This window comes from Phasianus colchicus, chromosome 4 (genome assembly GCF_987193195.1).
Source record: "Phasianus colchicus chromosome 4, bPhaCol1.hap1.1, whole genome shotgun sequence".
NCBI lineage: Eukaryota > Metazoa > Chordata > Aves > Galliformes > Phasianidae > Phasianus > Phasianus colchicus.
This window is the reverse complement of record NC_143439.1, coordinates 60,774,650-60,798,280: the sequence shown is the minus strand read 5'-3', so window position 1 is coordinate 60,798,280 and position 23,631 is coordinate 60,774,650. Positions and strand designations below refer to the sequence as shown.

General features: G+C 36.4%; 1 protein-coding gene across 8 annotated transcripts in view; it reads left to right on the top strand.

The window, feature by feature from the left end:
* Positions 1–23,631, top strand: part of JAKMIP1 (janus kinase and microtubule interacting protein 1) — a 128,936-nt gene that overhangs the window by 51,896 nt on the left and 53,409 nt on the right. For all 8 annotated transcript variants that reach the window (XM_090139674.1, XM_090139673.1, XM_090139670.1 and 5 more), the window contains 2 exons: positions 8,071–8,346; positions 14,292–14,786. In XM_090139674.1, the coding sequence (XP_089995800.1) occupies positions 8,218–8,346; positions 14,292–14,786 (624 nt within the window). In that variant the 5' untranslated portion in view covers positions 8,071–8,217. The remainder of the gene's footprint in view (positions 1–8,070; positions 8,347–14,291; positions 14,787–23,631) is intronic.

The following is a 23,631-nucleotide window of genomic DNA, read 5'->3' as shown; positions in this document are numbered from 1 at the left end:
GAAGCAGACTGGAGAAGGAGGTTGCATTTATTAAGACTCCAAAAACATGAAGGTTTTTCCTTTTAATTACACCAGCTTCTGTAAACATTAGTTGGCATATCTAGACCTTTGTTTTAAGTAAAATGCTGTGCCATCTTTATGGTCAGCTCTGTGAGTCAATATGCTGAAGTAAGAATTTGCTTTCACAGTAACTCAAAAAAAGTTTCATAGGTAAAGGGGGAAAAAAAATTCCTTAGTGAATAAAAAAATCATTTTTTAATTCCTCTCAATAGATAAAAGAGGCTGGCTATGACAGCAGTCAGCAGTTGGAGATACACTGGTAGCAATGCTGTACCTGCAGAACTGGAAGTTGGATGTTCAGATTTCTAGATAAATTTAAATCCTGTGTGGAAGTAACCTCTATTCCGTACCCGATCATTCTTGCAGATTCAGGGAGCTTTATTTCTGCATATTTATTTCTGAGCATTGATTAAATTCTGCACTTCAAAATACAATTTAGATAGTGGCTGATTGCAGAATAATTTTTATTTTTGGTTTTGTGCGTTTGCTTTTAAGACATCTTATGGCTGATTTGTCTTTTGTGTTTGTTTTTGACACTGAGGGATGCTGTCCTTAACATTTTATTTCTGACACACAGAAAATACTTCTGTCCAGATATGCAAGTACTCACGAACAGCACATTCAGCTCTGAGCATTCTCTTTGCACGTCTGGAGAGTGCCTTGCCAACCACTGTCCCAGGCAGCCTGGTCTGGCTGAATCAAAAGCACTGGCAGTCAACAGAAGGATGTCTTATTGGCAGTCTTTTCACTATAGTGAAGCTTCCAGTTTGTGGATATTGGAAGATGGTTACACAAAGAAAGTCTTCAGCTCACAAAGTTCCTCTGCTGTGCTTTTCTTGCGCTGTGTCATGCTTGTCTCTGCACAGATGAAACTGAATAAGAAATGAGAGTCTGTCTTTGAGCTTTTACTGTATTAGCCTCTAGCTGTGCATTTTACTGGCTGCAATTTTAAGCTACAGTGCTGCTCTCTTAGGGAACAGAGAAGAGGGAAAGGGAAGAAACTAACATCTGGCTGAAATAGTCCTTGTAAATACTTCATCCTAGCTGCTGCAGTTCCATCAGCCTGCGGTCCAGAGCCTGAAGCTCTGTTCACTCCAATGAACAGTCACTGAAATACTAGTGCTTGAAATGTCAGCATTAGATGACTGACTTTCAGAGCACTATCATAAGGAGGAATTTAAGTGAGTCACCTCATGTTGTCACCACTGGTAGGCATGCGTGTGAAGAAATGCAATCACTGCTTCCAGGGAAGGTGCTCGGTGAGTCAGCACGATCCCTGGTCACATAGGGAATCAATCCCTGAAATCTTTTGATCAGAATAAGATCTGAGCTCTCAATACATTACATGGGTACAGGGTATTATGTACCTGTAGAACAGTATTTTAGGTACCAACATGAGTTATCTAAGCCACCCACCAGAAAACATTACTAAGTTGATGTCCATCTCTCTGATCACTAGAGCTTTGAATGCTCTGGTCCATATTCAGTGATTAGATTGTTCTCTAATTTAGGAAGATCATATAAATTCTTTAGTGAAAAGCAATGATTTATGAGGCTATTATAAGGATTGTGATTTTTGTATATTAATTTTTGTCTAGTCCCACTCCATCTGAATCTGTATCCTAAGTTTGTTTTTTGTCCTGTTTCTGTGCTCAGTTGTTCAGGGAAATACTGGTTTTTGAAGGGTGTATTTTTTTAGGTATTTCTAGGCATATATTTTTGAGGGAATTGCAGCTTTGTGATATGTTAAAAATAGCGGTTCCTGCTCACTAACAATTGTTGTAAACTCTTCATAGGCCCTCTAACCCAATTTCTCATAATCCTTATTTGATGGTTCATATTTTAATATTGTCCCCAGAATATGAGATAGACAATGGTAATATCTCTGAACAAATCACAATCTCTCAGTTGCAAAGTCATTAATGGCATCCGTGACAGAACCATAGATGGACCCAAATCTATCAAGACTTAACCCAGTGTATAGCTCATAAAATGATCATCATTTTTTTTTAATATCTTAATCCAATTATTTTTGAAATTAAACTGGAACATGAGGTGTTAACATGGTTAAGCAGGAGTCCTTGATACTCGCTATCAGCTGTAAGCTTGAGATTCTAAAATCTTGAGGGTAAGTAGATAATTTTCAAAGATTCTGGGAATCCTCAAAAGCTAAGTAATACAGCCAGCTCTGTAGTGTACTCTCTTATTCTGATCTCAGGAACAAGGGAACTCTGCTTTAAAAGTGGAATTCATGGTGTCGTTGGAAATAGTTCTCTTAACAGTCTCCCAGTACCACTAGAATAGAATAGGCCATCTCTATTTTGGCTAAGAGTTTTGATTTTAGTGAGATTTGTCAAAGTTGAGTTGAAGTCTTGGCATAGCTGCAATAAATTGGCAAACTGTTCTGTATTCTCTTTTGTGGTATAGTAGTAAGGTGGGAATCTGGCCTGGCAGGCACAATACGAGGTAGCTTGTAGGTTTAATAAAGGTGGTTAATTACACACAGTTATTCTAAAAACCAGAGATGATGACATCAAATAATGCAACATCCGTTCGCTTCCCTGTTTAGCTGGTAACAAGATTGTGTCCAGCTATCCCTTTCTCTTCCTTATACTTGACTTATGAGGGCTTTTGGAGGTCAGATTTCCAAAATCATGTTAGACTTACAAAATAGAGATTAAACATTTGTTGGTGTTAGAACATCTGAAGTTTTTCTTCTCACGAAGTTCAATTTTTCCCTTCTCAGTCATTTGAGAACCTGAACCTCTCTCCTTAAATCTGACTGCTTTGCACATTTTCTACTTACCTGTCAAAACACCTTTTTTCTGATTTTGGGTTTTAATTATTCCAAACCTCTATAATATTAATAACAGTGATGATGATAATTAAAAAAACCAAAAACAGTTAAAAAAAGAAAGGAATCATCTTTTAACATTCACGTAAATAACTCAGCAAAAGTGGTACAATGTAATCCAAAAGCCTAGATGTGATTGGAAGATTAAATCCCAGGGTGTCATTGAGGGTGAATAATGTTATTGCAGTCATTCTCAGTGTCTGTCATTTCTGTAGCCCTAAGTGGGAAATGCTAAAATTTGATCGATCTTCCTATTCTTCTTTTGCCATTAAATCTTATGCTTTAAAGGAGGAAATACTCATCAGAGAAAGCCCAAGAAACTCTCTGAATCACACAGGGTGCAAGCAGAAGGACGGAAGGCTTGTGTGTATTTGCACTAGACAGCAGGCCACTTGTCAGGTCTCCTGAGTATGCTCAGAAGAAAGGAATTAGCACTAAGACCAGAGGCTCAGCTCTATCTCAAGCTGTTTGTCACACTGGGTACTAGAGCTGATTCTGGAAGCTTGTGGAAGGAGGGTCTTACTACTTTAAATTGCATTTGAACTTCACATTGTTCTGCTTCCTCCTTTGACCATGTGTGTATCATAGGGCTGCTGTTTGTTTTTTAGTGTGTTTAGTGGGGTGGTTTTGAGGTTTAATCCACAAGCCAGTGCTACTTGTGAAATTGAGTAAATACTAATAGAGGTGAGTCCAGTATTAATTGAAGCCAATGAATATTTGTTATGTATTTCAAAGGCCTGGTTTCAAGCTCATAGCATTCTTAGAAGAGATTTAGGGCAAGATTTCAGTAATTTCTGATATATTAGAGTGCTGTAGTGCAGAAAAAGAATTGTGGAGCAAATTTTTAGTAGGATCTTGAAGAGGCCAACAGAACCAGAGATAGACACAGTAAAATAGTCTGTTTTAAGTTATGCTTATAACCAGTCCTTTAGTTCTCCTCCAATATAATCTGTAAAATCAGGGACCAGTTGTTTCTTCAAATCCTTTTTCATTGTGTGACTCTTCTGCCATTCCTATGCTAAATGGTTGACAAGGACTACTGACAATATTACCCCTCCTGTAAATAGCTTCAGCATAGATTTAAAAAAAAAAACCACTCATCCATAATCTATATTATGTACATTAAAATGACATACAACTAGTTCATGTGAATCTTGATGGCTAAATGCATTTGTGATTCCTTTAATTCCCACTAGCTCATCCTTTTCAGCTCACATATTCCTTTTTACTGCATATGTACTGCACAACTTCTTGCAGATAAGTGCCAGCTTTTTTTTTTTTTTTTTTGATTGTACATGTATTTTCTGTCTAGAAAAAGGCCACTAATGTACTGGATGCTACCTAGTGGCCTGCAGTACTGCCAAACAGAAATAATTAATTATTCAGTGTTGTATGGTTGTCATTGGTTGATACATGTTTGAAGGTGTGTATAGGTTTTAAATGAGTTTGAAATACTTTTTTGGTTTTTGGTGTGTTGCATGTTGACTTGGAAACATTTTTCTAATTGCACATGTTTTAGCAGATGCATACATGACATAGACAACCAATTAACTGAAGTGAAAATGAATATATTGGTGAAAATAATTCTGAAGGTTGCCAAATTGCAGTTCTGTTAACTGCAGAGGAGGGACCTGAAAGGCAGGGATTTGTGGTGGGATGTTAAAACACAGCTACTGTTCCCTGGGAGCGATAAGAATTTGTTGAAAGGCTGTGGAAATGCAAAATCTCAGAATGTCTCTTTAGCTGAGCTGTCTTTGTAGAAACTAACAGAAAAGATACTTTGGCAGGAGAGTTAAATGAGTTTCAAATTCTGAGCTTGTCCACAGGGTGTCATCTGTTACAGAACCTTCTTAGTCAGGCATCATGAATGTTCAATTCATGTTATGCTACAATCTCTACAAAGCAAATGTTTATTCTGTTCAACTGTACTCAACACAGTTGTTTGAGATTTTTCTGGAAAAACTAATTTAAACATTTTAGTGCTTTTTGGTGATTGCTTTCCATCTAGTTTGGACCTAGAAAGATATTCTTCTTTTTAAAACAAGAATGGCTATGACTCTATCAAAAAAAAGTGTGGCTGTTAGTTAACAATAAAGATATTTTTGGGTTTTACCCTCTGGAAAAAAAAAAGTCACATGTGACACTTAAAGTGTTCCACTAAGGAAACTCAACAATGCTGCAGGTGGGATAGGATTTAAAGTAAAGTTCTACTATTACAGAAATAGATCTGTTTGGTAGTTAACAAATAGGTACCTAAAATGTTTTACTAGTCTACAACATACTTACAAAATTATTCTGGTAATACAAATTTATATTTGTTGACTGGGGAATGTATCCTTTTTTATCCTTCAGAAATGCTTTTGCTTTTATCCATTCAGTCATATTTTATTACATACATCTGAGAACTGAAGCAAAAAATGTAGGTCATCTGAACCTTCTGGGAAATCTGCCTTGGGCATTGACAACTATTCATGTCAGCATTCCCATACACTCATTGGCTGATTACCACACTTCTGAAAATTACAACATAAGTGAACTGGCATTTCTGAGGGTATGTATTTTACCTTTGCCCACTAAGTTTAAATTGTCAGGTGCTAGGGTAATAATTTTTATTTTAAACTTCTTAAATATTCAGCATTGATGTGCTTGTCTTATGTTCACAAGCATAACAAAGGTTATATGAGGCCCATAGTGTAAGGCTGTGTAACACTGTAAGAGAAAGGATTAAATAAAATGAGAAATGTCCTTATTTGGATGGAGGTGTCTAGATGAAGAACCTTTAACTTATTTTTAAGTATCTATTTTAAATCTATTTTTCTTTTATGTATATGTATATAATACACAGTTGCATGAATTACTTCTAACCTTCTGAGAAACTTTGGAAGGAAACCTCCTACCCTTACAAAAAATAATTCATTAGAGTGAGGAATTTATTATGTGGAAATGTATTGAAAATAAATGACCATTTAAATATTTAATGTTTTTACGTAAGTGTTTTTCCACAGTTAGAAGTTAGGAAAATTTGTTGAAAATATGAGAGCGGAAAAGTCCAGAATTCTCATGCATTCTTGAGAGCCTGAGGGGTTGTAGGTCTTTCTGTTTCTTGCAAAAGATAACTTGAAGTTAAAAATCTGAGTTTGGGAAGGAATTAAAAAAGGCAGTACAATGTGAAGAGCAATATCTAATAGTACAAAAACAACAAAAAAATGGAGATACTGATTCAGAAGTTTTGAAGGAAGTTTCTACAATATTTCTTGGGCAGAAAAGAAACCTTAAGTATGTTACTGGTTTCCATTCTGGACAGGGTTGGCAAATATGGAGAATGACAAAGTAGATGTAGCTGAACTGAAGAATTTCTTTTTTGTAAAAGCCCTAGCCTGCAGATGTAATTCTTTTTTGTTTCTTTGAGTAGAACGAGTGTGAAAATTTCAGCAGTAAGTTCAGCAGTAAGGATTATCATGCATTGTACCTGTCATTGTTCTCCGTTTTTCTGTATCTTGCTTGTATGTCAGATAAAAAGAAAAGACATCTAATCTGAAAGGGCGGGGGCAGAATATGGTTATTCTAAAATTAAAGCAAAAATAGGCATAGTCAGAGAAGAGTCAGAGAAGTCTTTGATAATATTAACTTAGACCTATAATACCCTGTATGTATGTACACTTTGTTTTGTCTTTATAATCATTTTCAGGAAGCTGTTACAGGTTCTGTTGCTAGTGGTTGATAGTTTTCTTTCTTTTTCCTAAGAGGGAACAATGCAATGATATTGATTTTGACGGAGGTTCAGCTAAGAATACTGAATCTTCAGTTGATGTATAATGTCTTTAGAAAATTGCTGGCCTGGATTTGTTTAATTTTGTTTTTAATAGAAGTGTATGAGAAACAGTGCAATAATTTTTCTTTTGTCATTGCTACTTTCTCGTCTCTTTCTAAAATCCAGTAAAGCAAGTATTTTAATTAGCAGAGGTCACAGCATTGCAGATTTTGGTGTTGCGTTTGGAAGAAAAGTATCCTTCTCTGAACAAAAACACCAAGACTAAAGACACTGGCACACCTAACCTGGCAATTTTCTTTCAAATGAAATGGTAGTGCAAACGATTCTACAAAATATGTGGGAAGATAGATTCTTAACTGTCACAAACCATTTTCTCCTCCCCCCAGATATTTTTCCCCTACCAATGTTTTTGCTTCAGATGAGCTGACTCATTATCAACTTCACCTTCTGGAATTCTTACTGAATCTGAACAATGTTGTTAAAGCAGAAACCCCTTTGCCTTATCAGGAATTTAATGCTGAAAGTTATGTGGATTTTGAAATAATTCAGCATTGGTATCACCTGTTGCTCGTTTTGTCTTGTGGAGTGCCAGGTTATTCTTAGGGGAGAGCTAGGAAGGAGAATGGAGGAAGAACTGATGAAGCTTTTATTAGTACTCAAGAAGAAAACTAATCTTAGGAACTTGCTAATTATTGGAATAAGGGTTCATTGTCTGCTATTGGTGTTCTCATTGAGTATCATATAAAGCTGATTTAAGTAATTGAGTATTTTTTAAGCTTTGATGCATATCAAGGTATTTCATTTTAATTCCCTGATATTTTGGCTAGACCACTTCAATCTATTGACCTTTAATATACACAACTTATAAATATATATTTTTTTCAAGTCTTTTAGAGTATTTTTCTAGTTTTATGCTACTTTCTCCACATATGCTGATGTTTTGAATCATCTGATACCCTAACGTGAGAGGTGCTTACTCCTTACTAAGGGAAGTAAGCAGTCCCCACTGGAATGCCACTCAGCTCTATTAATTTATCATTGTCTCATCAGTGCCTCTTGAGAATCTTGTGTGGTCCAAGTCATCAGGTCCTGAATAAAATATGATTTATATTCATATGCTATATTTATCATATTTATCATGCATATATTTATCATTACAGAAACTTTCATTTCTGTAAGCATAGGAAGAGAGTTGATGTGGTTTTAGGCATGATGATGAGTACTGTGTAACTCTTCTAATCTATTACTTTCTAGTTCTAGTACATTATGTAGTATAGTGCATAGTACATGGAAGTTCAATGTGCTTTAAAACTAGGTGTTAATCCTGAACCTTGATCTTTCTCTGTGGTGCAGCCTAATTCTGTTCCTACTTTGTTTCTTTCAGGACATGAGAGACAAAGCCCACAATGGCAGAGATTTTCATGAAAGGTTTGGTTGAACCCTACATGACTCTTAAATGCTGAAAGCAGAAGGCCCTAATTGGTGTAGCTCAATTTGGAGCAAAAAATAATTTTAAACTTCAAAAATAATTATGTCAAAGAAAGGTCGTGCCAAGGGAGATAAGCCCGACATGGATATTGAAGCTCTGCAAGCTGCTAATGAGGAGCTACGAACTAAACTAACCAACATTCAGATAGAATTTCAGCAAGAAAAAAGCAAGGTATGTATTTGCATTTTATTGATCATTCTTTTAAATAGTAGTGATATGATAAAGAAGGGGAGCTTGAATCTCAAGTTAATTCCCTACTAAAATATGCATTAAACTTATAAGAAATGTCTCAAGAACCACTCACTGATAAACTGAAATTTTTGTCAGGAAGGTGTGGCATGAATTATGAGAAGAACTGAGCATTAAATTCCATTCTCTTGCCAACTATTTTAACACTGTACAAAAGTAAATAAACATTCCCAAAGACATTGTTGCTGATATTTGCTATGATTTCAATACTACCAGCACTAGCTTAGCTGGTCTTAGAGGAAACAAAAGGATTTGATCTTAGCACTGAAAACTGTTTGTTAAAAGAAGTATATGCAGAGTTGAACACAAGCACCTTCAAACCATGTTATGTACACATCTACAGAGATAGTAACTTGCCTGGAAATAATGTGTGTAGGAGTCCTGGTTTGATTTGCATGGGTTACGTGTGCTATTGTCCATAGCAGCTCTGATGTGTCTGTTTATTAATGAAACAAATCCATAAATATTTATCTATCTAGCATATATTCAACAGGTATTTGAGTAGTCAGGAGAACACATAGGATAAAGTGTTCATTCATAAAGTACATAGCATCATAGAATTGTAGAATGCTTTGTGTTGGAAGGGACCTTTGAGGTCACGTAGTTCCAGTTTTCCCCATTATGGGCAAAGTTTTTGTTCAGAGATACTTTCTAAAAGTCTAAAGGATTTATCTGAAGAAGAAATATATACTAAAACCATGTTCACTTGATATAACATGGTTTTGTTGTGTACCTGTGTCATTATATTGGTGCAAAATTTGAAACATCTTTGGAACACATAAATAGCAGTAGTCCAGTATGTTAAAGTTTCTTTAACAGTCCTGTGTGATATTCACCTTTGGATGGCATCTTCTTTCATATTTTATATCATGTTATCATTTCATGACACAAATAAACAAGCCTATAAATAGAATCTTCAGAATTTATTTGTTTTTTTCCTCTGGAAGGAATAATAAAGCCCTAATTCTTGTTTGACTGACTGTAATAGGTTGATTTCAGATCAGACAAACTAAATTTGTTGGAAAAGGGAAATTTCTATGAACTCAGTTTGAACACAGACAAAAGATGGAAAAGAGCATAGGATGATCTTCACACAACAGAAAACTGAAAATTGCTCCATCTTGGAGCAAAGAAATGGATGAAGTATTTGCAAAACAACGTGTAATGGTGTTACCAATTAGAGTTGAAGGGCATTTGAATTCAGATCTATGCTCTTGTTGTATAAAGTCAAATGAACAATACTTTACAAATCACTAAGATGAGAGCATTTGGGTCATCTGTCAAACACTGTAAATAGCAAAGTTATTAGGAATAAATGTGGAAGAACTCAGTTCTGATAGGAGTGAAATGTTAACATGCTAGACATGTTAATGTGACTTCTTGTCCAGGTAAAACAGCTATTAAGAAGGAGAGGAGTGAGACATCAATATGCAGATATTAAACAATGATTATCCTAAATTTGGAGTAATAAACAAGAAAGTATCACAATGAAATCTTCTAGATGCTATCCTGTTCTAAGTTGCTGACAGAAAATGCAGTGTGATCTACAGAATTCTATTCAGAATTGTAGTGAAGTTTGTGCAATTAATGTATCTGTCAAATTATACATCTACATTTTGTTCTGGAATAAAAGGACAGTTGCTGCAGCCTTCAGGAGTTTCTAGGGTATCCTGATAGAAAACAAGGAACTATCCTCAGATGTGAGCAGAAACACATTTTCTGTGATGCTCACACATATTAAGAGTTTAGACTAACAAATTATCAGAATTGGGAATGCTGAAGGCAAGAAAGATTGCAGCAAATGCACAAGATGGAATTTTTTTACTTTTCTTTTAAAGAGTTATTTGAGAAAGTAAGCAAGAAAGTAAGCAAGTTATATTGTTGAGAAGAGTAAACAGGAAGAGGATATTTATGAAAGTGCACAGAGAATAGAGTGAATACAACAAGCTTTTTTTGCTAGAGAGAAAGAACAATGAGCAAGATCACATAAAATAAATAATCAGCAGAGGCAGGTGGGTGGGAAAAGTGGTAACTGAGCAGTGAGTGTCTGTTACATAAAAACAGTGTTTGACAAAGTGGAATTGCATTTGGTTGCGGCCTCTGTCACTTCTGTGCTCTTGTTAGAAGTTGAAGATTTGGAAAAATGATTGCCTGAAAGCAGAATCAAGTAAAAATGAGTTGGTTTCTTAGTTAACTGGAAGTGATAAGAGCTGTTTCTTTTACAAGGTGTGATAAAATGATATAATCTGGGAAGAAGCCAGGAGAGTTCCTAGGCTGTGAATGATGTGACAAATGGTCACATCCAATAAAGAGATGAAATCAGACCTGTAGATTCTCCCAAAGACTTTAACTTAAAATTCTGAGTTCTACACTTGCAAATTTAATGTTCTGCAGAAAAGTTATCATGTCCTAAGAAGTACTAAATTTTAGCACACTTTCTTTTCTCCCTGAAATTGTTTAAATTTTACTTTAGCGCCATGTTCTTGCAATCCAGTCAATTGTGACTCTATCCTGTGACATACAAATCAGTTCAAGTAGTATGAACTTTCTGTCTTGAGTATCATCATGTTCTCTTTATTCTGAAACTAGACTGTTTCTCAGCAATTTACTCTAAGACATGTTAAACGTCACTTCCAAGAAAGAAGTTGGGACTGTTGAGACTGGAGAAGTCTTGGAGGGACTTACCAAGATGCATAGATAGCTGATGGGGGAAAGTAAAGATGGAGCCAGGCGCTTTCAGTGGTGCCCTGAAAGCCTGTATGAATTTTTTTTTTTTTGCTTATTGGCTTCAGTTCTTGGTTATGCTTCAAACTGTGGATAGAACAGCTTTATGCATTTAAAAATAAATACATTTTAACTGTGTTTGAGTTCATTTCGAAACTGAGACAGTTAAGCATATGGGAAAATACCATATTACTATTTTTGTTCCATCAGTTGCCAAAAGTGTAAAGATTAACATTTTGGGAGGGAGAGAGGGACAGAGAGTTTATGGCTCTCAAGGAAGACAACTGTAATAGAGTTGATCTTCTATCTTCTCTGATAAGAAGCAGTAACAAGAATAGGCTTTTTAAAGACCTTGAAGATTAGGATGCATCTATTTTTCTGGGTTTGTAGAATGAAATGCACTTAAGATGAGATGCAGAATTCAGGGGTTACAGAGTTGTTATTTGCATTGAGATTGGAGAAACTTTGTAAGTGAGATCACTGGATGATATGTGATATTCAGTTAGTCTGAAGGCTTGAAACGTATTGTCATGGACAGCAATAATGGATATAAATGTTGGCGTGCACTCAATGACAAATGAAAACCATTATTCAAGCATGCAATTCTGTGCTTGAACTCCCACAAAATGTCAGAATCCTTTTCACGTATATTAAAAATGCTTTTAGGAAGTCACAATCAATGTGTTATATTGAAAACTGTTTTTCATTCTCATACCTAATATATGACAACTGATTTTAAAATACTGTAGTTCTGGAGGAATATCAGCATTATTTATAATTGTCATTGTACAATTTGTTTTCTTATGTAGTATTTCTAGATCTCATTTTACAGTTTCATCTCAATTTTCTTTGGTCATCAGTAGCAGATTCAAGTGAATTTGAGTGTTGGTAGGTTTGCAAATTCACTCATCTGTGATAGTGAATAGGCTGAACTTTCTCCTAGACTCTCTCATGGAAGTGAGTGCCCTAATGTATGCAGTGAAGATCCATGCTATCTGCTGTAGGCTTGGATCTTCAAGTTATTTCACCTGATGCAATAAATTATGGGTATCTAAAGAAGATATTTTCCAGTAGCCAGACTTACATTTAGGGGGGAAATAATTGTTTTTTGAATGAACATATATGATCTGGATCATCCTGGAATGGGAAAACAGTACCTGTGTGATAACACCCTAGTCAAATGGTGCCTGATTCACACCTACAGTTATAATGCTGTCCCAGTTGGTGTTTAGTCTACATTATATCTAGAATGTAACTTCCGTATCCTCCTGTATAATCAATGAAAATTATGTAAAGGAATATTATATAATCAAATAATATTAAGATGTTATAATAATGAAATAAGCAAGAGAGTTAGGCACAGCGAGACAAAGAGGATAAATAGGATGCTTAGCCGTGTTGTGGGCTTGCTCAGGAAACTCCAGTGGAGTGGATCTTCCAAAGAGAGAGAGATCCGTCCCTACTGGTAGTCAGTTCTTAAATGGGTCTAGGAGAGGTGCAGCCAGGCTCCACCCCTTCAGGCTGCACAGGTGAATTGCTTTCACCTGTGCTCCCAGGGCTGACTCATTGCTTGCCTCAGGTGATTAATCAGAGGTTCAGGCCGTGACTCAGCAGATCCCATACACCTCCCTATCCTGCTTTCACTGTTTCCTTTTTATTTTTTAAGGGGTTTGCTGTCCTTTCTGCTGGGAAGACTTCAGGTGGAGTCCAGATTCTGGAAATCGTGAAGTTAGTGCTAGGGGCTTGATATGTAATAGATTGGTCTCATTTTATGACCAGTCGAATTAAGCTGTAAAGTTGGTTTCATTGGATGAGTTATAACTGAGGCTTTTGAGTTATGCTGTGTTTTCCCTAAAGCAAACACGCAAGTGTACCTGTTTAGATCCAGCCTGCTTACAATGAAGAAAATAGCAAAGTTTTCTGAACCTTCCCTGAACGAGTATTATTGCTTTAATTTAACCCTTTTGTTTTTGACTGTACAATCCAGAACTGTGGAAAAAATAAACTGTATTAATTATGCCTTCTTAGTAAATTTTATTCTGAATATTAATAGAGATCCTCCCCTCCATACAGCACTAAAATCTGGGGCAAGCTGCATCTTTGACTTAGTTTACCATAAATTAAGTACATTAATGCATTGTGTGACCACAGGTCCCATCAGTGCACTGCATAGGTGCGAGAAGTCTAGGAATGCTTTGGCAGGTAATAATATCCAGCTGCTTGATGACCTGTTTTTTTACCATGCAGCGTTATGTGGATTATATCATTTTATTGCCACTCAAGGTTAAAACACAAATCTTTGAAATCTCTTCTTCTCTCTGGCTTTGTTTTAGAGTTGGAGACCACGTGTAGAGCCTATATTCTGGCAGATGCAGTGATAGGGGTTGTAGGAAGGTGTTGCTGATATTAGTTGTGATTGGATACATTATACGCTTTCTGGTAAACTACAGTACAGAAGCAAGCTTCTCCTTTTTTTCTCCCCCATCTATATTAATGTCTAGTCTCACTTGGAATTTACCTTAGGTCAAACAGTGGATTTGGGTTTAGGAATTTGGAACTCAATTCCCAAAGACAATATGTGTATATAAAAGGTAAATAGATGACTGACTCAGAATCCCATTTGCAGTACAGTGACAGTGCTCCTCAGCTACTGGAGGACGCTGTGGGAATAAATTACCTGAGCCTATATGAAGATCTGAGTCGCTGAGCATCCTTGAAGTATGGTCCATTGAGTAGCAGAAAACTTTCTCATCCTGAACAGGAGCATTTTTCTCTCTCTGCTTCCTTTTCCATCAGCTTGTTGAGTGCAATGTGAGGGTTGTGGATGAGAGTAATCTGGGGATTTGGTGGAGAAAATTGCTAGAGAACTGGGTTGGATGCTTCTTGGTGGTGTTTTACTTCCTAAAACTGTGAAAGCTTGTTGCTGGCAGCACCTCTGCAAAGAAGATTCCTCTACACACAGGCACAAACAGCTTTTTTCAAGTTCTAGTTCTCTTGCTGTTTGAGGAGAGAATTTTGCGTTTACAGTCTTTGCTTTTGAATATTCAGGATGACTTTTTAAGAAGGTTTATGAAAAAGCTCTCTTGATGACTTGTAAAGGTGTGATGGTGCTTGCTAATCAATTTTTTACATTGATGTTCCAGGTGGGTAAATTGAGAGAGAAAATCCAAGAGGTTAAGCAAGAAAGGGAGCAGGAGCAGCACAAGCACACGGCCTACGTTTCTGAACTGAAAGCTAAGCTCCATGAGGAGAAAATGAAGGAGCTTCAAAGTGTCAGAGAGCTGCTGATCCGACAGCATGAGCAGGAAGTGGCGAGAATGGTGAAAATTAAAGACAGTGAAATTCAGCGTTTGCAGTCAACAGTCAATGTGCTGCGGGACGGGGCAGCCGACAAGGTGAAGACTGCGCTGCTGAGTGAGGCGAAGGAGGAGGCCCGCAAAGCGTTTGACAGCGAACGAATGAAGTTGCAACAGGAGATCTTGGAGCTGAAATCTGGTAAAAAGCAGCTTGAAGAAGCTTTGAACAACATCATGCAGGCAGATAAAATGAAAGCTGCTGACCTGCGCATGGCTTACCAATCACATCAGGATGAGATTAATAGAATAAAGCGTGAATGTGAGAGGGATATCCGCAGGCTGGTAAGTTCATGAAATAATACATCTGTTTATGGCAGCATTTAAGATATTCCTTTATCTGCCCACAGGTAAATGTCTAACCTGTTCTGCAGTAACATCTTCCACCAGTGGTGGCTGGTTCAATAGGCTACTACTTCCACTACTTTTTCTTTCATACAGCGTAGCTTTATGCCTTGGCTCCACGGCTATTCCAATCCAAAGCTTTATGTCCCATCAAGTAGAATGTGGTTGAACCAGAACTTTCCAGATTGAAAGTTTCTTTGTTTCTTTCAACAAATCATAGAAATCGATTTTTTTTTTTTTTTTTCTTTTCCACATGTTTGAATTATACTACTTATCAGAGTGAGTCTGGCCAAAGCTGTGAGGCACTGCTTATTAGGCAGTTTAGTGACACTTTTGTGAGATGGACAACTTAACTTTCCAGAGTAGTTTTGTATTTTTATCTGGCAAATTCATTGTGCTGAACCAAGACAAAGTATTTTCTCCTTGTGAATGATTGCCCAGATCATTCAATTTGAAGTATTGTTACCTTTTTTGGCTTCTCAAAGCTTCTGATTTTAGATTATGACTTTTAGGAGCAGAAAAATTAGGGTGCAGGACAGAAGGTTCTGTCATGTTTTGTAAACCATAGGACTTCAGTGCCTATTGTATAAAATGGAAGGATGGGCAATATTTCCTGATAGTGGATGCCCCAGATATTTCAAATTTGTAACTATATAAAATGCAATGTGTATACAAGGAGGGCTGTACACATTGATACATTTAGAGCAATTCAGCACCAAAGGACATTTGTTTGGTACTTGATTCTTCCTATTCAAGATGGGAGGTAGTTGAGTCACCATCCCTGAACGTGTTTAAAAAAAGTTTGATGCTCAGGGACATGATTTATTGGTGGGTTGTTAGGGTTGGGAAAGAATGGTTAGGGTGTGGTTGGACTTGATCTTTAAGGTTTTTTCCAACCTGAGCAATTCTATGCTTCTAAGATCTGGTTGTTAATCTGGCTAATCAAGCAAGTCAATAGTTATGCAAGTAGAATGTGATATTATAAGAAAATATTTCTCATGTAAAGAAATCTACATTTCAAATGGATTAAAACTTTGGTTTTCTTAAGCAAAAGTTATTTTATCATTTTGTGCTTATATGGATATGTTCTCTTATTTCTTCTGTTCCTTGGGATGAAAGATAGTGAAGATAAGCTATAAAGAAGTATTATATCTGTTTAACAGTGATCCTTTTCTTTGGTCTGAGGCAATGAAAGCTTTTAATGTAGTTACTATTTTTTCTTTAAATTAACTGGATCTTGATAAACTCTCGAGGGCATCATTTCCTTGATTAATTAATGACCACTGCAAAGAATGTGATACTACTGTGACCGTAACTTGTTTTACATCTTGTTCTATATTATAAATCTAGAATCAAATAACTATTATAAACCAGGTAATTTTACAAAGTGTTAAAGAGGAGAGAAACTTACTGTCTTGTTGCTTGTGTTGTTCTAGAGAACAGCTGTTATTTAAATATACCCTTCTCAAAGATAAGAGAGTGAGAGATATTTATCATCCTCAGTTCTTTCATCTTAAATTGCTCCAACAAATACACCTACAGTGAGTCTCACAGTGGTGTTGTACAGAACAGCTTAGTTCTTTTCTTCAAGAGTTGAGCCTTTAAGTCTGCTGCAATACGAAGGTGAAGGAGGGCACTCAAGTTTTCTGTCTGTCATGAAACAGTCCTGCCAAATCATTCCAAATTATAATTGGAGCTTTACTGGGATTCTCCGTTACTTCCTCTGTTATTCAGTACAACTGTGCCTATAAAAGATAATTGTATTTGGTGTGTGTGCAGATAACTGCTGTTACCTGTTCACAGCTCTGGAAGAATTTTGCCGTTAGCTTCACGAGGTTTCACTTCAAGTGTTTGCATCCTTCTGCCCCTTAAGCAGAAACAATGAGGAAAAATGTCAGACAATTGGTGTTGCCATGTAGTGGTTTGACTCCTTTCAAACTTAGAAATTTCAATATTTCATTAAATTGTGTGACATTCTTTTGAATGAAGTGCTCCTTCAAGGTATTCATAACAATTCAGGTGGTTATTCTTGTATGGGATACTATTTCAGTCTGTGGCAAAGTAAAAACCAAAACAAACAAACAACGAAACAAAGCACCTCAAACACTGCAGGGGTTCTTGGGAGCTACTGTCTTCCTCTGGGAGACTAAGTGGGATTATAGTCAGATCATCAGGATGTTTCTTTCTCCCTGCCTCAACATTTTAATCAGCGCAAGGGATGCTCGCCTACAATTTCAAACCAAGTTTATCAGCTACAGATTTGGAGTACTTGATTGGCTTAGATCTTATCCTTGAGGAATTAAATGACAAGAATGTATGAATATAGAGATATAATTACATTGGATACATAAGCAGCCATGCTTGCCTTGTACAAGTGTCAGTATTTTAGAACGATGATTAATCAGTTTTGAGGTACGTCCTCACTTCTGAATTGAGCCATGAAAATTACCCAACAGGCCTCAGTGCAAACAAGATGAATGGGAAGTTCCCAGTGCCAAATAAGGGAAAGGAAAATAGCTATTTGGCAAAGGAATCACTCTTTCTCTGTACAGCATGAAATTATATGGAAATATGTCCCTATAATTGTCTTCATATAGTAGTTATGTAATTTTTCATTAATTTGTAGAATGCTTGTGGGCATAGATTTCTTGTTTTGTTGTAGCTTTAGTTTTTGTTTTCCTTCCCCAAAGAAAATACATTCTTGCTATGTATATGCAAGGGCACAATGTGCAGGCAGCTGAAAACTAGAAATTAAAAATAGCTAGTTACAAACTGGAGATGCAGGTAAAACAGAAGATTTAAAAGGAAAGATACAACTTGAAGAGTAATAATTGCTCTTGCTTATTTTTTTATCCACTATTCTGAGCAGCTAAGCTGAAATGGTATTATTCTATTTTTGGATCAGATTATTTCAGACAAAGAATATGCACAGCCATAATTGCACTTCTTCATCCACTGAGCTTCATGCAACATGAACTGCCCCAAAGCATACCTTCAGTTGAGGGCTGCATAGGTGCACCTCAGTAATTCTCTACCAACAGACCAACAGACTCTTGTTTCAGTAGCATGTTTGTTAGCAGGGTGCCTGGTTTTCCTCTAAAGTCTGGGCTGGTACAAGGTAAACTTGACAACATACCTGATTAATGCTGTGGTGAAGTTATGGATTTTTAAATGATTATTAAGGAAAATGCAGAACTATAACAGCATTTAATGTTTTAATCTAAAATTTAAAAACACACAAAATAACAGGACATTTTTTGCTTTGGACCTCAATTAAACTTGTTATTTAACTGACTTAATTTGGTTTTAAAATCAAGTTTAATGTTAGTTTTCAGCAGTAAATAGTTTGTATTCTTTGCCTTAAATCACAAATATAGTATTTTCAAAAGGTTATTAAGTTTTGGCAATAGACCAGCTTTGTTCTCTTGCAAGTATATCAGTGAAATAGGGCTTGAGCAGTACATCCTTTTAGTTAGAAGCTTAATTCATTCCAGGGTTACCTGGAGACTGTTTTTAAGAAAGCTCTTACTTCGCAAGGTGCATTTCTCTCAATAGTCTTTTTTTTTTTTTTTCAGAGATGAGAACTTTTGACTCTTCACAGTGCATGCCTTGGAAAATAATACAGAATCATTTATCATATATTTGTGATTTGACATCACTTCATTAATATTATCACATAAGAAGGAACTTAAATGTTTATTTTGTCTGACAGTTTTAAAAATAATCAATGCAATATTTTGGAATAAACAGATAATGTGTGTGATGTGGGGTTTTAGGTAAATATTATTTCCTCTACTGGCAGTATCTTTAACATCAAACCTTTTGCCCATTTTAAAATTCAGTCTAGTTAAAACTTTTGCACTTATGATCTTCCTGAATATTCCTGGATTGAGATGAGTTGAATCACTTCTGTCACTTCAGTGTGAAATAGACTCAGGTTTCTTATCCAGAAAATCAATATAGAAGATTCCACTGATCTTATTAGGTGCATAATCAGATCCATGTTTGAGGATGCACACAGATTGAGTGAATTAGCTTTGCTTATTTCATTAATATTTGCAAATAGCCCTACAAAATTCTCTAGACAGTAAGGTAATGTTACTACAGATTCCTTGCATTTGCAAGGAAAAAAAATCCTGTTGTTGTTCATAGAATAAAAGTACAAAGTTATTTTTAGGATTGTTTTTAAGAAGTTTGTGATCAGCCATGATTTATGTAGTTTTTTACGTGTCCAGGTCACATAAAAAAAAATATACAGAGAAGAGATCCAGGCCTAAAATGGAGCCCTGTGGAACCCCATTACTTACTGATTATGTGCCGGTGGTAACTCCAGTTACTGCAACCTTTTAAGCTTGATCTGTCGGCTAATTATTGCATCAATTCAAAGTCTCAATGTAGAACCCTTTCTCTGTTTAGAATTTCCCAAATATTTGTAACGCAGTACCTGAAAATTTGATTGAGTCTTCATGTGTAGATCCCGCAATCTTTTCTTTGGTTAAACAAATCCTGTTCCTTCACCCATTCTTTGAATGATACATAGTACTCCATAGGTGGTCTTACTGGTCTTGCTTCAATTTATGGTAGTTGTGAAATTCATCCTTGTCTTTTTTTTTTTTTTTTTTTTATAATAGAGTGGCCATTTTAGCTTCTTTCCTCCTGGTATGGTTTTACAAGTGCTTAATGAAGGGCTAAATCACTTCTCTCATTCTTCTGGCTGCACTCCTCAGTATCAAGTTAATTTGAGTTAAAATCTCTCACTACTGACCCACATCCAGCTTGTCCTCCAGGACATCAAAGCTTTTTCTTGTTTGCTTTATTTTCCTTTTTTTTTTTTTTTCCCATGCAGCACTGCGAACTGGAATTGGCTTCCATACTTTTCTGCTGCAGAGCTTAAACCACCTGAAGGGCAGGAGTTTGTATCTGTCTTAGGTGGATTTCCAAGGTTACTTTTGACCCATTTCTCCTGCACACCAAAGTCCCTCTGAATGGCAGACATCTCCCCTAGCACAACAGATGCCCCCCCATGTTTGGTGTCATCCACAAACTTGTGGTCCGTGTATGCCATTTCTTCATCTGAGCAGTAGATGAAGATGTTACTTGTGTTATTCTCTTCAGCTTTTAAGGGGTGAAATTTAGATGACCAAATAAAAATCTGTTTTCCAAAATTCAGCAATTCTTTCTAGTAAAACATGAAAAATAGCAGAAAGAAAAGTTTAACACTCTATCTAAAACCTAATTTTTTTTTTATATGGCTGCAAATATTTCATAATAAAATTCAGTTTTTCTCACATTCTTGTGAGGATTTTGCCATGAAAAGGCAGTGGAATTTTTAGTGCAGGTGGTGCTGAGACTTTTCCTCTCTCAAAATTCTGGTAGTTGCTGTTGGCAGGGACATCTTGTGTTCCATTGCCGCCCTGAGGCCTGAAAAGAGGGATGAGGCATGGTTTTATTAACTGCACTTGTGCAGCACAAATATGCATCAGTTTTGTTTCTTCTTACAAACACTGAATTTTCAAAACGTAAAGCTGAGTTTTGAATCTTCTTAGTGTTGTGTTTGAGTCTTCCAAGTGTGTGCAGTCAGGCATGGTTGGGCAGGGACTTCAGTAACATGCTTCTTATCACCCAATTAATCGTGCATGTATTTCGTTTGCAGCTGCTGATATCAAATTGTAGGCTGCTTCTCTGGATTTTGCCATCTGTTTGAGAAGCCTGTTTGAGTTACATACCAAGGCTCAGCTAATCTCCTGTAAAAATCCTTCTACCACCTTCAGCATTTTAGGACTGCAAAATATACTTCGCTTTCAGCATTTTAAGACTGCAAATGATACTTTCCTTCAGACCTCTAAAGATTTTGTGCTTGTCCACTCAGGAGCAACATTCCACCCATGCCATAGTTTTTGGTTTTTTTGTTTGTTTGAATCAAAGAGATCTAATGAAAGTGCTTTATAATACAGGCTCAGCATTTTATGTTTATTCCTAATATTTTCTTAGGACTCTGTTGTGGTAGGCAGGTCACTAATATGATTTTTATGTCCTTTAGAAGTATCCAAGTCCTTGTGTACTATTAAAAACCCACGGAAATGATGTATGGCGTGGCACATGGAATAAAAAAATCTGCTGAAGTTTGGGTTACTTCATTTTTCTGCCTTTTCCATTTTCTGACTACTTCTGTTACATTTATTTCAATGAACAATAATTACAGTAGGAATCTCATAGTAGAGATTGCAGTCAGCTACAAAAATGCACGATGTTTTTTTGAGAGACTTGCAGTAAACCTACTGAAAGGTTCTGATGTCTGTCTTTATGGTGTTTCTTGTATAGTTTTGCAAACTTTTTAATCTCTTCCTTAGACGTACACCCTTTAAAAGAATGGGAAAAGCTATTGGAAGAAAGTACTGACTATTGGTTTAGAAAAATTGCAATGATGACATTTAAAAGTAGATCCCGTTTACCAGTGTATATAATCTTTCTCCACTGGACATCTCTCATCTTTTCTCCCTCTTCCCTTGAGCAGCAAACATCTAAATAAATAGTTGACTATGTCTGCTGTAGAGAAGCCTGTGCACGACACAGGAATATTTTTGTTCCTCCCTCCAAGCGGGCTTTATGTAGAATATTGTTATGTCTTACTGGAACTGCTGGAGAGAGTTCACCAAAGGGCCGTGAAGATGAGGAAGCTGGAGCATCATCCTTATTAACCTGCAGAAGGCAGGGCATCTCCCTTATGAGTTCTTCCATCTTGGGGGAAGAAAAGCCTGAAGTGGGATCTTACCAATGCTTATAAATATCTAAAGGATGGGAGTCAAATGGACAGGGCTGGGCTCTTTTTAGTGGTGCCCCATGACAGGATAAGGCACAAATGGAACACAAGAAGTTCCCTATGAATTTAAAGAGAAACTTCTTCACTGTGAGAGTGATGGAGCACTGAAACAGGATGCCCAGAAAGCTTGTGGAATCTCCTCCTCTGGAGGCATTCAAGACCTATTTGAATGCCTTCCTGTGTAATCTACTCTAGAGAACTGCTTTAGCAGGGGTTTGGCCTCAATGATCTCTAGAGGGTCCTTTCCATTCCTTACAATACTGTGATCCTGTGAAATTTAAAATGTATTACTTCCAGTTAGTTCTATCTTGAAAAAATTGAGTAACTTCTGTTATGTGTCTTTCTTAGTAACAAGCATTCCTATCAAGATAAGCTTTTTTTTTTTTTTTTTTTTTTAAACATCAAATGTTCATGATAAATTTGAACTTGATTTCTTCTGGAGCAAAAAGCTACAGAATGATGTTCTGCAGTTGGCTAGCAGATAATTTTGATAGGGACAAGTGAAGAAGAGGGTTCTACACTTGGCCGTGCAGCAGCTGGCTTTTTCCACTTGAAAACTGAGAATCTCACTGCCTTGTTAGAGCTAGATATTAATTCCCTGGGAATTTCTCTTTCAACTTCGTGAGAGGCTAAAGTTCCCCCAGATGTCTCTGACTTTTATTGTAGTGGGATAATTGGCACATAGATACATTTTCCAATGACTAGTTTAGCTTTCTTTCATATTTGGTAAATGTTATTAAAACACTTATTTCTGATAATTTCTTTTAGATTTTAGAATGTTTTTTAAATGCTTTTTATTTTTTAAGAAAATGATGTAATTTTGGAGTAGGCTACAAATGCTGGCCCTACATTGGTACAATGCAGGTGATTGCTGTGTTCAGCACCTACTGTTTGACAGTAGGTAAAACTCATTAATTAAGAAATGATACTTTAGAAAACTGTGATTTTAACCAACAACACCAGGGTGATTTTGTAGTAATATCCTCTGCAGTTGCTGATTGTAGATCTTATTTTCTTTAGAACTCTCTTTCTGTTGTTATTTTTACTACTTCTCAAAGCATGTAAATGAAAATAAGTTTTAACCTTTTGTTGCTATCTTTCCTTCTGATCACAGGCTTTTCATGCGGAATTGTATCTTGCTTAGTTGCATTAAAAATGTGACATTTCTAAAATGCTTTAAAATCCACACAAAATGGAATGCAAAAGAATTCATTCATTCCTGTTATACTACATAGCTGAAGAAAAAAAAAATGGTTTAAATCTGAGACCAAATCAGCAAGTAACACAGCCAGTTGGAAGGAATTTCTGGGATATTTTTGATTCAGCATAATATCTGTGAGCCCAATTTATGGATTGGGATCTAATTATTCTAAATACTTTGGAATAAAATGTGGTCTCCCTTTGTATCTTACTGAGAGGTCTTAAATAATTTTACAGGAAGAAATAAATGAGAGTATAAGAGCAGTGCAGTCAGCTTTCAGTTGCTGTGTGTTGCTTAGTTCAGCTATGTTGTGCCACAGATGCAGAAACCTCATGTAGGCACCTGCTGTGGCTCCCTGGACCATGAGGGGTTGAGGAAGAGTGGAAAATCTTGCTCAGCATCAGGGAAAGAATCATCAAGTGAGACTTGATCCACCTTACTAGCTTCAGCTCAGTGCTGGAACTGACTTACCTAAACTTCTAGTAGAGAAAGTTCTGCATTCCTGAAAAAATACTTCCCACCTCTTAGGTTCTCAGGGATTTGCTAGTTTTGCTAGTTTATATATGCTGTTAGATGACCAGAAAATAGATTCAATTCTCAGTGTTCTAATTACTGTTAAGTATTGATGCTTTTTCATTATTCTCTTTTGCATTTTGGAAGTACCATAAAAAAGGAGAGAGATTTAAGAGGAATTTGTGGTTAGTCTGGTAACCAAATGGATACTTGTGCTGAGTCCCTTAAGCAGGAAAAGTAGCATGGGAGAA